The sequence below is a fragment of the Oncorhynchus nerka genome, linkage group LG19 (assembly GCF_034236695.1).
Source record: "Oncorhynchus nerka isolate Pitt River linkage group LG19, Oner_Uvic_2.0, whole genome shotgun sequence".
In the NCBI taxonomy this organism is placed as follows: domain Eukaryota; kingdom Metazoa; phylum Chordata; class Actinopteri; order Salmoniformes; family Salmonidae; genus Oncorhynchus; species Oncorhynchus nerka.
Genome location: NC_088414.1, coordinates 13,712,880 through 13,729,490, shown reverse-complemented (window position 1 = coordinate 13,729,490; position 16,611 = coordinate 13,712,880). Strand labels below are relative to the sequence as shown.

The 16,611-nt window shown below is 44.4% G+C and overlaps 1 protein-coding gene across 1 annotated transcript; it reads right to left on the bottom strand.

The window, feature by feature from the left end:
* Positions 1-396: 396 nt before the first annotated feature.
* On the bottom strand, positions 397-15,540 carry LOC135562388 (keratin-associated protein 5-4-like). Its single transcript, XM_065004737.1, has 2 exons — positions 11,306-15,540; positions 397-11,152 (listed from the first exon to the last, which is right to left on the bottom strand). The coding sequence occupies exon 1, from the start codon at positions 12,756-12,758 to the stop codon at positions 12,135-12,137; it is 624 nt and encodes a 207-aa protein (XP_064860809.1). The 5' UTR covers positions 12,759-15,540; the 3' UTR covers positions 397-11,152; positions 11,306-12,134.
* Between the last annotated feature and the right edge of the window lie 1,071 nt (positions 15,541-16,611).

Below are 16,611 nucleotides of genomic sequence, written 5' to 3'. Positions count from 1 at the left end.
TGTTTAAGGTTGAGTTTGGCATTAAGGTTAAGCCTTGTGTAGTTTCAACATTCTGTATACTCCCCTTGTCCTAAGGGTACAAAATGACCTGCCTTCAATAATCCCCTAAAATGAAGCAGCTTAATTGAATTTTAAACCCCAAATCTATTTTGCATGAAGAAACAATCTGTCATTCATCGCAAAGTTTGTGAATATTTGGGTTTTCCCTCTTCACAATGCAGAGAGACTGAATTTAATCAGTGGACACCACTCATTTTATTACATCACACCTGGCATCATTGTTTTCTTTACTAAAGTAGAGGTTTGTTATTATTATTATTATTATTGCTAAAGGTACTGCATAGGTGTCCAACAGCACTTAAATAGCCTAAGAACGTAGCAGAAATGTGCAGAAAGTAGTTTTGAATGCATTTTATTGAAGGGAAACAATAAGAGTCTTGAACCTTTTTGGCAACATCGTGATATATTATGTTATACCGTACAATGAGAAATTCAACGACAAAATACTTGTCTTCTCCCATTTTTTTAACCATTGCCCCCACCCACAAGGTGTATAAACAACAACAATAGATAAGAATAAAAGAAGATAATAGATACAAAAGAAGAACGTGAAGAACATAAATCAATCAACTCTAATTAGCACATGTAAGACAGTATGCAAGTGTGTGTGCATGGACTTTGCAGATGTATTTCTCAGATGTGCAGAACAAAGTATTTGTTTTACAGTCCTTCCTTGGGGGACAGAATTGGCATCTCCTCTTCTTGCCTGCCCCAGCTGCAGCCTCAGGTGGATCAGGACAAGATTCAACCCCCTGAACAGCTTTCACAAGCACTGCAGAGGTTGCTGTGTGGGGAAGGCACTCCCTTCTTTGAATGTATGGGGTTACAAGTGCCTTTCCCAGCTGCTCCAGGAACATCCTCCTCTTGTTCTGCTTATCAGGCATCCAGGTAGGGTTGATCTTGTTCCATATCACGAAGGCATTGTATGAGGATACATCAATGATGTTATGGAAGATGACCATGGGCCAGCGGGCAGTCATCCTCCTGCAGGTGTAAGGGGTGCAGGGGGATCTTCCTCTTCAGGAGCTGCTGGCTCAGTTCAATCAGTAGCATAATCTCAATTTCTCATTTTGTGTGTGTATGTGTGTGTGTGTGTGTGTGTGTCTTTGTGGTTTTTGTGCTGTGTAAATTATTTTATAACTGCTGGATCAAAAATGACCCTAAGACAATCTTTGTACCCTGGTGGAGTACAGCTTTCATGGAAATATGAACAAAGACGATGTTTCACTTTTTCTAATGTTGGGGTCACTCTAGGAAAAGTCTCATTTAGGGGGTTTTGTCTGCTGTTAAACATAGTGGTGGGTCATTTTTGACACTTAAGACAACACAAGGGTTAAGTTCAGGCATTAACTCCAAATTCTTAAGGTTAGGCATTAACTCTGAATGGCAAAGGTAAGGGTTAAGGTTCGGGATAGGCTTAAAACAAAAATATCAAAAACAACTTTTTATCGCTGGTTTCTAACATACAACCTTTGAAATCAGAGGGAGATGCTAACGCTCCCCCATCTGCCATCCCGAATGCCCTTGAGGAAGAGTGCAGATGCTCCTTCAGTTCTTGGTGAACACGTTTTCCCAGAGCTCTGTTAAATATATACTCTGAATTAAGATGCACAGATGTCTGCAGAAAGAATGGGGTGTTCGCTATGATATGACACCGTGAGTTTAAAAACATTTATTTTGGTTATTGAACTACGGTAGGTGGATCAACACTCAGTAACAGAATGTCATCCTGAGTCCTTGCTCTGTACTATACTGTCACGAACCTCGCCTGAAGATGGTGCCTCTTCCTGTTCGGGCGGTGCTCGGCGGTCGTCGTCGCCGGCCTATTAGCTGCCATCGATTCCCTTTCCGTTTGTTTTGGGTTATTGGGTAATTGGGTACACCTGTTTTGTATTAGGGTTTGTTTGTAGGGTATTTAAGTGCACTAGGCCCGCTGGGTATTTGTGCGGGCTTGTTTTTGTTACTCTGTGTTTGATGGTGTGAGTTATTGTGTATTTATTCTCCGGACTATTTTGTCCTGTTGTTTGGACTGCACTAGGAGTGTTGGCGTGACTGTTTTGTTGCGCTGGGGAATAAATTTGAAAGAAAGACTGAACCCTGCTCTCTGCGCCTGATTCCACCCACCACTCCTAGTTGATGGTAACATATACAGAAATGCATAATTATGAACGTCATTCTCTGCAGAGTGTTGTATCCTAAATAGGTACACAAAGGTAATATCCTCCTTTGCATGTTTGGCTATTATTCTACACCGCCCCAAACACGACCAAATTAGGTTGGTCCAGATCGGACCAAATCTGTACCAATCATAGACATCTACTGTATGTTTCACAAGTATGGACATTATAGTGCAGCACAGTAAATCACAATAGAGTAGAGTAGAGATCAGTACAGTAGAGCACAGTACAGTGTTATAGGAGTTTTGCTCGATTTTATTGTCGATTTCGAGGTTATTTCCATTTGGGTGTGACTTGCCCTGATTGGAATCCTCCTCATTGGTCAGGATGTGTTGCACAATGAGGATGTCCTCATTATCCGTGCCTACCCTGTTTGGTATGAACGACGGGTGCAGATTGGGTCACCAGTCAAGACCTAAGGTGGTATTGTAGGTCTGTGATCCACTCCAAACTGTCAATGCATAAATCAAAATAATGTCGATATTGCAAGGAAATATTGTAATATCACAGAACTATACCACAAGGTAGCTACTCTACCAATTTAATTCATGGTGAGCTAATTTGCTAGTTAGATTAAGTTAGTTAGCTAGTTAGATTATATTAACCAGTAATACAAAATATGCCGAAACATTTTAAAATGTTAGCTTTGACCTTGAGGCTTGATAGGTGGTAAAAATAATATTCCCTGAAGGGAAGTCAATTTTGTTATTTGTTAGATAGCTAAGCTACCAGTTAGCTTTTACCCCTCTATCAAGTCTAGTAAGCTAGCCCACCTGGCTGCTGGCCAAATTAGCTAACGTCCTTGACTCTAGTTACTAGCTAAGATAAATAAAACATCTCAAATTAGTTACTCACTTAAGCATGTACTTCTTTGAGTTATTTTCTGAACAGCTTCTCACTTCTTTGATTTTCCAGTTGTCAGTTCGACCACACACTCATTTGTGCTGCCCAAATTAAAAATGACAGTTGGAACTCAAAAGCAGAAAATATGTGATTCTTGTTGCTAGGCTACCAGTTACAGCACTTTTAGTTTGTAGTTTGCGCATACCTTTATCCAGAGGGAAGAGAACAATTATAGCTAGTGTCTGAAAGAATATGGATTTAATATTTGCCAAATTATTAAGCATTAAGCATTAAACTCAAGTAAGCATCAGAAATGGCCCTTATTTAGCATATCAAAACACATATCAAGATCCTGATATGGACATCAGTCAAGAGCATATGCATTGTATTTGCTGAGAAAATACCCTATGTAGGCCTACTCTTAGTATTTGTCATCATATAGAGAAACGAAGATGTCCACATAGGCCTCTCTCGAGATATCTAATGGCTCAATATCCGGAGGGAATCCAAAAATGATTTGTGCATGAAAGAAAAATAAGGATAGCATATTTGTCAAATTATTCAGCATGTGGTGAAAACTCATAAATGCATCAGAAATCGTCCTTATTTTCAGCATATCAAAAAGCATATCAAGATCAGGATATGGACCTCAGCCATGAGAAGCATATCTGGAATAAATACAGTTTCCTATCTTAAATGTGCTGAGAAAACACATACACTACCATTCAAATGTTTGGGGTCACTTAGAAATGTCCTTGTTTTTGAAACAGCAACCATCACTCCTGCGTTCCAATGGCACGTTGTGTTAGCTAATCCAAGTTTATAATTTTAAAAGGCTAATTGATCACTACCTAGAAGGCCAGCATCCCAGAGTAGCCTCTTCACTGTTGACGTTGAGACTGGTGTTTTGCGGGTACCATTTAATGAAGCTGCCAGTTGAGGACTTGTGAGGCGTCTGTTTCTCAAACTAGACACTCTAATCAAATCAAATGTATCTTTATAGCCCTTCTTACATCAGCTGATATCTCAAAGTGCTGTACAGAAACCCAGCCTAAAACCCCAAACAGCAAGCAATACAGGTGTAGAAGCACGGTGGCTAGGAAAAAATCCCTAGAAAGGCCAAAACCTAGGAAGAAACCTAGAGAGGAACCAGGCTATGAGGGGTGGCCAGTTCTCTTCTGGCTGTGCCGGGTGGAGATTATAACAGAACATGGCCAAGATGTTCAAATGTTCATAAATGACCAGCATGGTCAAATAATAATAATCACAGTAGTTGTTGAGGGTGCAACAAGTCAGCACCTCAGGAGAAAATGTCAGTTGGCTTTTCATAGCCGATCATTAAGAGTATCTCTAGGTCTGGGACAGGTAGCACGACAGGTCAGGGTTCCATAGCCGCAGGCAGAACAGTTGAAACTGGAGCAGCAGCACGGCCAGGTGGACTGGGGAGAGCAAGGAGTCATCATGCCAGGTAGTCCTGAGGCATGGTCCTAGGGCTCAGGTCCTCCGAGAGAGAGAAAGAAAGAAAGAAAGAGAGAATTAGAGAGATATAGCCCACAAAGAGTATAGACCACAAAGATCTCCGCCACGGCACAACCCAAGGGAGGACGCCAACCCAGACTGGAAGATCACGTCAGTGACTCATCCCACTCAAGTGACGTACCCCTCCTAGGGACAGCATGAAAGAGCACCACTAAGCCAGTGACTCAGCCCCTGTAATTGGGTTAGAGGCAGAGAATCCCAGTGGAGAGAGGGGAACTGGCCAGGCAGAGACAGCAAGGGCGGTTCCTTGCTCCAGAGCCATTCCGTTCACCTTCACACTCCTGGGCCAGACTACACTCAATCATATGACCTGCTGAAGAGAGGAGTCTTCAGTAAAGACTTAAAGGTTGAGACCGACTCTGCGTCTCTCACATGGGTAGGCAAACCATTCCATAAAAATGGAGCTCTATAGGAGAAAGCCCTAATATACTTGTCCTCTTGCTCAGTTGTGCACCGGGGCACTCGTTAGAGCCAGTTTGCGATGTTCTGTGAAGGGAGTAGTACACAGGGTTGTACGAGATCTTCAGTTTCTTGGCAATTTCTCACATGGAATAGCTTTCATTTCTCAGAACAAGAATAGACGGATGAGTTTCAGAAAAGAGCTGTTTGTTTCTGGCCATTTTGAGCCTGTAATCGAACCCACAAATGTTGATTCTTCAGATACACAACTAGTCTAAAGAAGGCCAGTTTAATTGCTTCTTTAATCAGAACAACAGTTTTCAGCTGTGCTAACATAATTGCAAAAGGGTTTTCCAGTGATCAATTAGCCTTTTAAAATGATCAACTTGGATTAGCTAACACAATGTGCCATTGGAACACAGGAGTGATGGTTGCTGATAATGGGCCTCTGTACGCCTATGCAGATATTCCATTACAAATCAGCCATTCCCAGGTACAATTGTCATTTACAACATTAACCATGTATACACTGTATTTCTAATCAATTTGATGTTGTTTTAATGGACAAAAAATGTGCTTTTCTTTTTAAAACAAGGACATTTCAAAGTGACCCCAAACGTTTGAACGGTAGTGTATGTATACAGTCAGTATTTGTCAACATGAAGAGAGAAAATAGGATGACACATATCTCAGGATATTGAATGAATCCATGAGGCCATAGGAAATGTCCATGTGTGATACTCTGCGTAATCCCAATATCATATACAGCTGAAGTCGGAAGTTTACATAACACTTAGGTTGGAGTCATTAAAACGTATTTCTTGTTAACAAACTATAGTTTTGGCAAGTCGGTTAGGACATCTACTTTGTGCATGACACAAGTCATTTTCCCAACAATTTTTTACAGAGTTTATTTCACTTAGAATTCACTGTATCACAATTCCAGTGTGTCAGAAGAAAATTCCAGAAAATGGCTTTAGAAGCTTCTGATAGGCTAATTGACACCATTTGAGTCAATTGGAGGTGTACATGTGGATGTATTTCAAAGCCTACCTTCAAACTCAGTGCCTCTTTGCTTGAAATCATGGGAAAATCCAAATAAATCAGCCAAAACCTCAGCAAAGAAATGTAGACCGCCACAAGTCTGGTTCATCCTTGGGAGCAATTTCCAAATGCCTGAAGGTACCACGTTCATCTGTACAAACAATAGTACTCAATTATAAACACCATGGGACCATGCAGCCGTCATACTGCTCAGGAAGGAGACGTGTTCTTTCTCCTAGAGATGAACATATATTGGTGTGAAAAGTGCAAATAAATCCCAGAACAACAGCAAAGAACCTTGTGAAGATGCTGGAGGAAACAGGTACAAAAGTATCTATATCTATCTATAAATAGATATCTATTTCCACGGTAAAACGAGTCCTATATTGACATAACCTCAAAGGCCACTCAGCAAGGAAGAAGCCACTGCTTCTTCACCGCCATAAAAAAGCCAGACTACGGTTTGCAACTGCACACGGGGACAAGATCGTACGTTTTGGAGAAATGTCCTCTGGTCTGACGAAACAAAAATAGAACTGTTTGGCCATAATGACCATCGTTGTGTTTGGAGGAAAAAGGGGGATGCTTGCAAGTCAAAGAACACCATCCCAACCGTGAAGCACGGGGTGGCAGCATCATGTTGTGGGGGTGCTGTGCTGCAGGAGGGACTGGTGCACTTCACAAAATAGATGGCATCATGAGGCAAGAAAATTATGTGGATATATTGAAGCAACATCTCAAGACATCACTCAGGAAGTTAAAGCTTGGTCGCAAATGGGTCTTCCAAATGGACAATGACCCCAAGCATACTTCCAAAGTTGTGGCAAAATGGTTTAAGGACAACAAAGTCAAGGTATTGGAGTGGCCATCACAAAGCTCTGACCTCAATCCCATAGAAAATGTGTGGGCAGAACTGAAGTTTGTGCGAGTAAGGAGGCCTACAAACCTGACTCAGTTACACCAGCTCTGTCAGGAGACATAGGCCAAAATTCACCCAACTTATTGTGTGAAGCTTGTGGAAGGCTACCCGAAACATTTGACCCAAGTCAAACAATTTAAAGGCAATGCTACCAAACACTAATTCAGTGTATGTAAACTTCTGACCCACTGGGAGTGTGATGAAAGAAATAGAACCTGAAATAAATCATTCTCTACTATTATTCTGACATTTCACATTCTTAAAATAAAGTGGTGATCCTAACTGACCTCAGACAGGGATTGTTTACTAGGATTAAATGTCAGGAATTGTGAAAAACTGAGTTGAAAGTATTTGGCTAAGCTGTATGTAAACTTCTGACTTCAACTGTATTCACTGGCCCAGACAATATTACAGTAAATTAGATATGGGTAAATTAAGCTTTAGAGTTAGGAAGCAAGCCTGACAAACCAAACCACTAATCTTTCTGATGATACCAACAGATTTCATCACTTTGCTACAGACAAATTGAGAATTATCTTTCCAGGATAACTTTTCATCAATTAGATCTCAGCAGAATCTAGTGGATGTAACTTGTTCCATTTAATTCTCTTTTCTGTCTTTTTTTCTGATTTTTTTTTTTTTAACAATATTTCTTATTCTTACTAGTTAATGCAATATAGTTGGATTTTTCAAAATGTAAACACAGTTTGTTTATCCAGGAACCATGCAGAAAATTAGGCCATACCGGAGTTGGCTTCATTAATAAGTGAATAAAAATGATTGTGTGATTAGATCAAATTGGTATCATCAGCAAAGAGAACGGGAAGTACGGTAGAAGACATAGCAGCAAGGTCATTGATGTAGATTAGGAATAACAAAGGTTTGATTATCGAACCCTGTGGTCTACCATAGGATATCTTGGCCCTAGTAGACGCACAGCAGTTTGCATAAAACATTTTTTCTCATAAACATAACTATATAACCAATCATATTTACAATCATGAAACCTGTAATAAGGCAATTTAGAAAGTAATGTTTCATGATCAACCATGTTAAACACTTTAGATAAATCTAAAAAGATGCCAAGGGTGTATTTATTGTTGTTAAGGGCTGTAAAGATTTTATCCACAAGTTTCAAAATGTAAATGTCTGTCCGAGACTGATAAACTATTTGGTTACAATGGCTGCTTCTGATGATTCCTCTTTCCAAGAAGAGCTGGATGACATACCGATTTAATTTGCCAACATGTCTTTATTTATATTATCAACTATTACTTTTGATCCTCAGCAACAACCACGCGGCTGTGACTGTGTTTAACGAGGAAGCAAATAAAGATAAACAAAGCAATGTCATTAAATGGAATGATAATGTTTCGCTATACCAACTGAAGGGAACTAACAGTAAAGAAATATATATTTTTTTTATTTCACCTTTAGTTAACCAGGTAGGCTAGTTGAGAGCAAGTTCTCATTTACAACTGCGACCTGGCCAAGATAAAGCAAAGCAGTGCGACAGAAACAACACAGAGTTACACATGAAATAAACATACAGTCAATAATACAATAGAAAAATAAGTCTATATACAGTGTGTGCAAATTAGGTAGGATAAGGGAGGTAAGGCAATAAATAGGCCATAGTGGTGAAATAATGACAATATAGCAATTAAACACTGAAGTGATAGATGTGCAGAAGATGAGTGTGCAAGTAGAGATACTGGGGTGCAAAGGAGCGAAATAAATCAAATAAATAACAGTATGAGGATGAAGTAGTTGGATGGGCTATTCACAGATGCAGTGATCTGTGAGCTGCTCTGACAGCTGGTGCTTAAAGCTAGTGAGGGATATATGAGTCTCCAGCTTCAGTGATTTTTGCAGTTCGTTCCAGTCATTGGCAACAGAGAACTGAAAGGAAAGGCGGCTGAAGGAGGAATTGGCTTTAGGGGTGACCAGTGAAATATACCTGCTGGAACGCGTGCTACGGGTGGGTGCTGCTATGGTGACCAGTGAGCTTAGATAAGGCGGGACTTTACCTAGCAAAGACTTATAGACGACCCGGAGCCAGTGGGTTTGGCGACAAATATGAAGTGAGGGCCAGCCAACGAGAGCATACAGGTCGCAGTGGTGGGTAGTATATGGTACTTTGGTGACAAAACGGATGGCGCTGTGATAGACTGCATCCAATTTGCTGTGTAGAGTGTTGGAGGCAATTTTTTTCAAATTGTCAGTTGAATATATGTCATTAGACCTACTGACAGTCTATACTGACAGTTGCTAAAATTTAACATGATAGAAATAGGAAACAGAAAGTCGGGGTAGCCTATAATTAATTAAGACAAATTCTGCATAAAGGCACAGCATTCCATAAACTTTACTGTGGGAAAGTTGATATGTTGATATGCTTTAGTTTGCTGCCATATGTCTGGTTACACATTTTTCTCCAGCGATTATAAGAAAAAATACACTCAGTGGCCACCCCGTTCACGAAAATGGTTCGCTCCTACAGATAGTGAGTCCGGTGGCCGTTGCTTGCTATATAAAGCAGGCAAATGCATTTAGTTACTGTTCGATTGAACATTCGAATGAGCAAAACAAGTGACCTAAGTGACGTTAAACGTGGTATGATTGTCGGTGCCAGCCGCGCCGGTTCTAGGCCCTCAGAAATGTCCGGCCTCTTGGGCTTTTCACGCACGAATGTGTCTAGGGTTTACCAAGAACAAAAAAAATCCAGTCAGTGGCAGACCTATTGGCAAAAACAACTCACTGATGAGAGGTCGAAGGAGAATGGCAAGAATTGTGCAAGCTAACAGGCAGGCCACAAACAGGCAAATAACGGCACAGTACAACAGTGGTGTGCAGAACGGCATTTGGAAGGCACAACTAATCTGTCCTTGTCACGGATGGGCTATATTGCAGCAGACGACCACACCGGGTCCCACTCCTATCAACTAAAAACAAGAACAAGAGGCTCCAGTGGGCACACGATCACCAACACTGGACAATTGAGGAGTGGAAAAACATTGGCTGGTGGCGGAGGTGTAATGGTGTGAGAAGCGTTAGCCTGGCACACGTTAGGTCCACTGATACCAAATGAGCAACATGTCCATGCCCCAAAGAATTCAGGCTGTTCTGGAGGCAAAGGGAGGTCCGACCCGGTACTAGAAGGGTATCCCTAATAACATGGCCACTGAGTGTATATCTAAAACAAGTGTCATTTATATTTACAATTCCCTTATCCAAATGGATTACTCATTTACCTAGCTCTTATTAATAGCTCTTATCAAGTTATAAATTACAGTACATGGAGAGTGGTGTTATTTTTTATTTTTTTAAATAAAGTATATGCTTTTTCCACTTGGAACCAGTAGGTTCGCTAGACCTTAAGTCATTGATTTTCTTTGCGTAAAGGTGGTGGAATTATTTGGGAATTAGGTCAAGGTCAGAATACAGTGTCACTGTAAATTTGTAGACACACCTCCGTACACCTTCATTTATTTGATCTCCACCCAAAACAAATAGCAGGTGAATAGCACGCTATTCAAATGCTTAAGTTAGTTCAAGATCAGAATACCCATAAAAAGGAAATTATGTTCCATTTATGTGCACGCTTACCTCGGGTCGTAATCCTGCCCAAAGTAAATATGCTGAACAATAACCATTTTAAAGTAGCACTCCAGTCTCATTTTCACCTGATTTACATAACAAAAAGCACATCTCAATACGTGGTCCAGGTAAGTCATGTCATAGCACATGACTAGGGGGGGCTATCCTCTATTGTTCCTCAAGCAAGGGGGAGTCCAATAGCATCAAGGATTCCCATCAGACCAACTCCCTGAATTCCCCACTCTTTGAAGTTAGCAGTTGTCTACAAACACTATTTAGCTAAGAGAAAAAGTGTGTACAGTACTTTACTGTATTTGTACTTGGTATACAGTGGAAGCTGGTGACTTGAAAAATTGAGGAGGATGGGAGACCTACGGTATGGGCGTAGAACGCACAGAGACGACCGTGTGTTTCAAAAACCTAAAGCATTTAATAAAGACATTTATGTGGAATGGGAATGAGAGGGCTACTTACACAGTGTTGGAAAGGGATCAAAACAGTGATTGAATGATGGTATGAGGCATGAAATGAGGTGTTCAGAGGCTTGACTTCAGTGCAGGACAGGATTTGACTGGGAAGACAAAAAACAATAACACAACACACTACACAGTTAGACAAAAGAGTTAAGAATGATTTAGTCCAAGCAAGGATTAAAATCATTCATGTGTAATAATGTGATTGAATCAACATACAGTAATGAGATGCAATTGATAGGAATACTCACAGTCTTTGCTGAGGAAACATTCAATGTGCCAGTGGAGGAGTGGGCACATGAGACGTGGCTTCAGTTCATGCCAGGTGTCACACCCTGATCTGTTTTATCTATCCTTGTGCTTGTCTCCACCCCCCTTCAGGTGTCACCCATCCTCCCCATTATCCCCTGGTGCCACGACTTCCGCCGAAGTCGGTCCCTCTCCTTCGTGCGGTGGTCGGCGTATCCGACCTTCTAGCCATCACTGATCCATTTTTTCATTTTCCATTAGTTTTGTCTTGTCTTCCTTCACACCTGGTTCCAATCCCATCAATTACATGTTGTGTATTTAACCCTCTGTTTCCCCTCATGTCCTTGTCGGAGATAGTTTTGATTGTATGTGATGTGCTATTTAGTGTTGGTGTGCGACGGGTTTTGTACCTGTCACGTCCTGGTCGAAGTATTTTGTGTTTTTCTTTATGTTTTGGTCAGGCCAGGGTGTGACATGGGTTTTTGTATGTGGTGTGTAGCTTAGTGGGATTGTAGCTTAGTGGGGTGTTCTGGGAGAGTCTATGGCTGTCTGAAGTGGTTCTCAATCAGAGGCAGGTGTTTTCCGTTGTCTCTGATTGGGAACCATATTTAGGCAGCCATATTCTTTGGTTGTATTGTGGGTGATTGTCCTGTGTGTCTTGATGTCCTTGTTAGAGGTTTGTAGACACATGTATAGGCTGTTTTCGGTGTTCGTTTCGTTTATTGTTTTGTTGAGTTTGTGTGTTGATTCGTGTTAAGTTGTTTTATTAAACATGGATCGAAATCTACACGCTGCAGTTTGGTCCGACTCTCCTTCACCAGTAGAAAGCCGTTACAGAATCACCCACCACAGGACCAAGCAGCGTGTCAACAGGCAGGAGCCACAGGAGAAGCGACAGGTGCAGCAGGAGCAACAGCAGCAGCAGCAAAGGCAGCAGCAGGAGAAGCAACAGAAGCAGCAGCAGCAGTGGGAGAGGCTGCACTCTTTGGATAAATGGACTTGGGAGGAGATCCTTGACGGAAAAGGACCCTGGGCAGAGCCATGGATGGAATTGGAGCTGTCGGCGAAGCAGAGTGCTGAGTCTGAGAGTGTGGAGGATGTAGTGGACAGAGTAGAAAGAAAGCTGTTGGCGTGGCATAGTATGCACGGCATACCAGTGCCAGCACCACGCATCAGGCCTACAGTGCGTCCCGCCTGTCCGGCGCCGCTGCCGGAGCCTCCCGCCTGTCCGGCGCCGCTGCCGGAGCCTCCCGCCTGTCCGGCGCCGCTGCCGGAGCCTCCCGCCTGTCCGGCGCCGGAGCCTCCCGCCTGTCCGGCGCCGCTGCCGGAGCGTCCCGCCTGTCCGGCGCCGCTGCCGGAGCGTCCCCCCTGTCCGGCGCTGCTGCCGGAGCTTCCCGCCTGTCCGGCGCTGTCAGAGCTACCGCCCCTCATGCCAGAGGCGCCAGAGCCCCTCATTCCAGAGGCACCAGTACTCCTCAGTCCAGCGCTGCCAGAGCCTTTTTCTCCAGTCTGCCCAGCGCCGTCTGAGCTACCCGTCTGCCCAGCGCCGCCAGTACCGCCAGTCTGCCCACCGCCGCCAGTCTGCCCTGTGCCACCTCCACACTCCAGTCCTCCGGTAGCAGCTCCCCGCACCAGGCTTCCTGTGCGTGTCCTCGATCCAGTACCACCAGTTCCAGCACCACGCACCAGGCCTTCAGTGCGCCTCGCCTGTTCAGCGCAGCCAGCGCTTTTCTCCTCTACAGCGCTGCCGTAGTCTCCCGCCTGTTCAGCGCAGCCAGAGCTGTCAGTCTACATGGAGCAGCCAGAGCTGCCAGTCGGCAAGGAGCAGCCAGAGCTGCCAGTCAACATGAAGCAGCCAGAGCTGTCAGTCTGCAAGGAGCTGTCAGTCTGCAAGGAGCTGCCAGTCTGCAAGGAGCTGCCAGTCTGCATGGAGCAGCCAGTCTGCAAGGAGCAGCCAGAGCTGTCAGTCAACATGAAGCAGCCAGAGCTGCCAGTCTGCAAGGAGCTGCCAGTCTGCAAGGAGCTGCCAGTCTGCAAGGAGCTGCCAGTCTGCAAGGAGATGCCAGTCTGCAAGGAGATGCCAGTCTGCAAGGAGCTGTCAGTCTGCAAGGAGCCGCTAGTCTGCCCAGCGCCGCCAGTGCTCCCAGTCTGCTCAGCGCCGCCATTCTGCCCAGCGCCGCCATTCTGCCCAGCGCCGCCATTCTGCCCAGCGCCGCCAGTCTGCCCAGCGCCGCCAGTCTGCCCAGCGCCGCCAGTCTGCCCAGCGCCGCCAGTCTGCCCAGCGCCGCCAGTCTGTCAGGATCAGTTAGATCCATCAGTCAGCCAGGATCCGCCAGAAGTGCCAGTGGGCCAGGATCTGCCAGTGGGCCAGGATCTGCCAGTGGGCCAGGATCTGCCAGTGGGCCAGGATCTGCCAGTCTGCCAGGATCTGCCAGTCTGCCAGGATCCGCCAGTCTGCCAGGATCCGCCAGTCTGCCAGGATCCGCCAGTCAGCCAGGATCTGCCAGATCCGCCAGTCAGCCAGGATCCGCCAGTCAGCTAGGATCCGCCAGGATCTGCCAGAACCGCTAGTCAGCCAGGATCTGCCAGTCTGCCAGGATCTGCCAGTCTGCCAGGATCCGCCAGTCTGCCAGGATCCGCCAGTCTGCCAGGATCCGCCAGTCAGCCAGGATCTGCCAGATCCGCCAGTCAGCCAGGATCCGCCAGTCAGCTAGGATCCGCCAGGATCTGCCAGAACCGCTAGTCAGCCAGGATCTGCCAGTCAGCCAGGATCTGCCAGTCAGCCAGGATCTGCCGGAACCATCAACCTGCCTGAGCTTCCTCTCACTCCTGAGCTTCCTCTCACTCCTGAGCTTCCTCTCACTCCTGAGCTTTCTCTCACTCCTTTCTCTCACTCCTGAGCTTTCTCTCACTCCTGAGCTTTCTCTCACTCCTGAGCTTTCTCTCACTCCTGAGCTTTCTCTCACTCCTGAGCTTTCTCTCACTCTCGAGCTTTCTCTCACTCCCGAGCTTCCCCTCAGTCCCGAGCTGTCCTTCAGTCCCGATCTGCTCCTCAGTCCAGTGGGGTTCTGGGTGAGGACTACTAGGCCATGGTCGGCGGCGAGGGTGGACTATCCAGGGACGCGAGGAAGAGGGACTAAGACAGTGTTTGAGTGGGGTCCGCGTCCCGCACCGGAGCCGCCACCATGGACAGACGCCCACCCGGACCCTCCCTGTTGTTTTGAGGTGCGTTCGGGAGTCCGCACCTTGGGCGGGGGGTTCTGTCACGCCCTGGTCGAAGTATTTTGTGTTTTTCTTTATGTTTTGGTCAGGCCAGGGTGTGACATGGGTTTTTGTATGTGGTGTGTAGCTTAGTGGGATTGTAGCTTAGTGGGGTGTTCTGGGAGAGTCTATGGCTGTCTGAAGTGGTTCTCAATCAGAGGCAGGTGTTTACCGTTGTCTCTGATTGGGAACCATATTTAGGCAGCCATATTCTTTGGTTGTATTGTGGGTGATTGTCCTGTGTGTCTTGATGTCCTTGTTAGAGGTTTGTAGACACATGTATAGGCTGTTTTCGGTTTTTGTTTCGTTTATTGTTTTGTTGAGTTTGTGTGTTGATTCGTGTTAAATTGTTTTATTAAACATGGATCGAAATCTACACGCTGCAGTTTGGTCCGACTCTCCTTCACCAGTAGAAAGCCGTTACAGTACCCACTTTGTTATTTTGTACATTTTGGTTGTTTTGGAGTTTTGTCAGCATTTATTAAACAACTCCGTTTATACCAAGTTCGTTCTCCTGCACCTGACTTCCCTGCCACCAACACGCACCCCTTACACCTGGGTACTTATACCTGTATTCTCTGTTTGTCTGTTGCCAGTTCGTCTTGTTTGTCAAGTCAACAAGAGTTTTGTCTCCGCTCCTGCTTTTTCCTAGTCTCGCTTTTTCTCGCCCTCCTGGTTTTGACCCTTGCCTGTCCTGACTCTGAGCCCGCCTGCCTGACCACTCTGCCTGCCACTGACCCTACCTGCCGTCCTGTACCTTTGCCCCTGCTCTGGATTACCGACCTCTGCCTGACCTTACCCTGAGCCTGCCTGCCGTCCGGTACCTTTGCCCCACTACTCTGGATTATCGACACCTGCCTGCCTTGACCTGTCGTTTGCCTGCCCCTGTTGCTGTAATAAACATTGTTATTTCAACACAGTCTGCATTTGGGTCTTACCTGAAACTTGATATCAGGAGAGAGTTGACAATGGTAGTGGAGTGGAGTGGTTATCATCTCTTAGGGAACAGGAGGGGACTTAGCTGGAAATACAAATAGCAGATACATTCCATTACAGCTGCGCCATCGTAGGTTTGAACAACACATTTCTCCATGAAGTTAAACTCAGCCATCTCAAAATTCACAAAGTCAAACACAGACTGTGCATCTCGTCCACTTGACACATCAAAGTAGCACAAGAAATGTTCCTGACTAAAGCCCCGATCATCCACATACCTGACGATAACCGACAACTGCAAGCAGACTGGTGGCACCTTAGGGCCCAGAGTTTTTCCTTATCTGTTAACCTAACCAAGAAAACTCTGGATACTATAAGGTATGACAGTGATTAATGAGTTGTAAAAGGTTTCATAAGGGCTATGATGGGACGAGTTTTTCCGAATCCGTTCAACTGGTTTTTAAAAAACCCTGCTGTCAAACTGTCAATCTGTCAAACTGCAGCAACCTTATACTTTATTATATTTAGACTAGATTAGTAGGGGGATTTCCTCCACCCAGACACAGACAACAACTGATAGAAAATAGAACTCACAGCTTGCATATTTGCATCGTGCACACCTATGCAACTGTAGGCTTTATAAAACATGTACTCACATCTGTCATTACTATTATGTTGATGGATTAATTCCAATTAATAATTTTGTATTGAAAATGTATAGGCAGCCTAGCCAGTCCAATGTTAAACATAAACCAAATTGGATTACAATCCCATTTTCTCCTGAAACACAAATTGACTATAAATACATCATGTGACCAATTAGTTTACTCTCACACATAGGCTGTATGCATCTGCTCTTATTAGTAGCCGACAGTTGATCAGACTGAAAAATCGTCTCGTTTTCATTCCATACAGCATGTCAGATCTCTAATGTTTAGGTTTAACCTAGGCTGCTGCAACATTTATATTAATGAGTTTTTGCTTGTGTCTGTCCGGAGTGATACTTTGTTATCATCTTTGCTAAATAAATACCGGAGGAAAGTGAAAACCCCTACTTGAGCACGCAGGGAAAAAAATTGCTGCGTCAACCTCTCTCTTTAACCTAACTTTT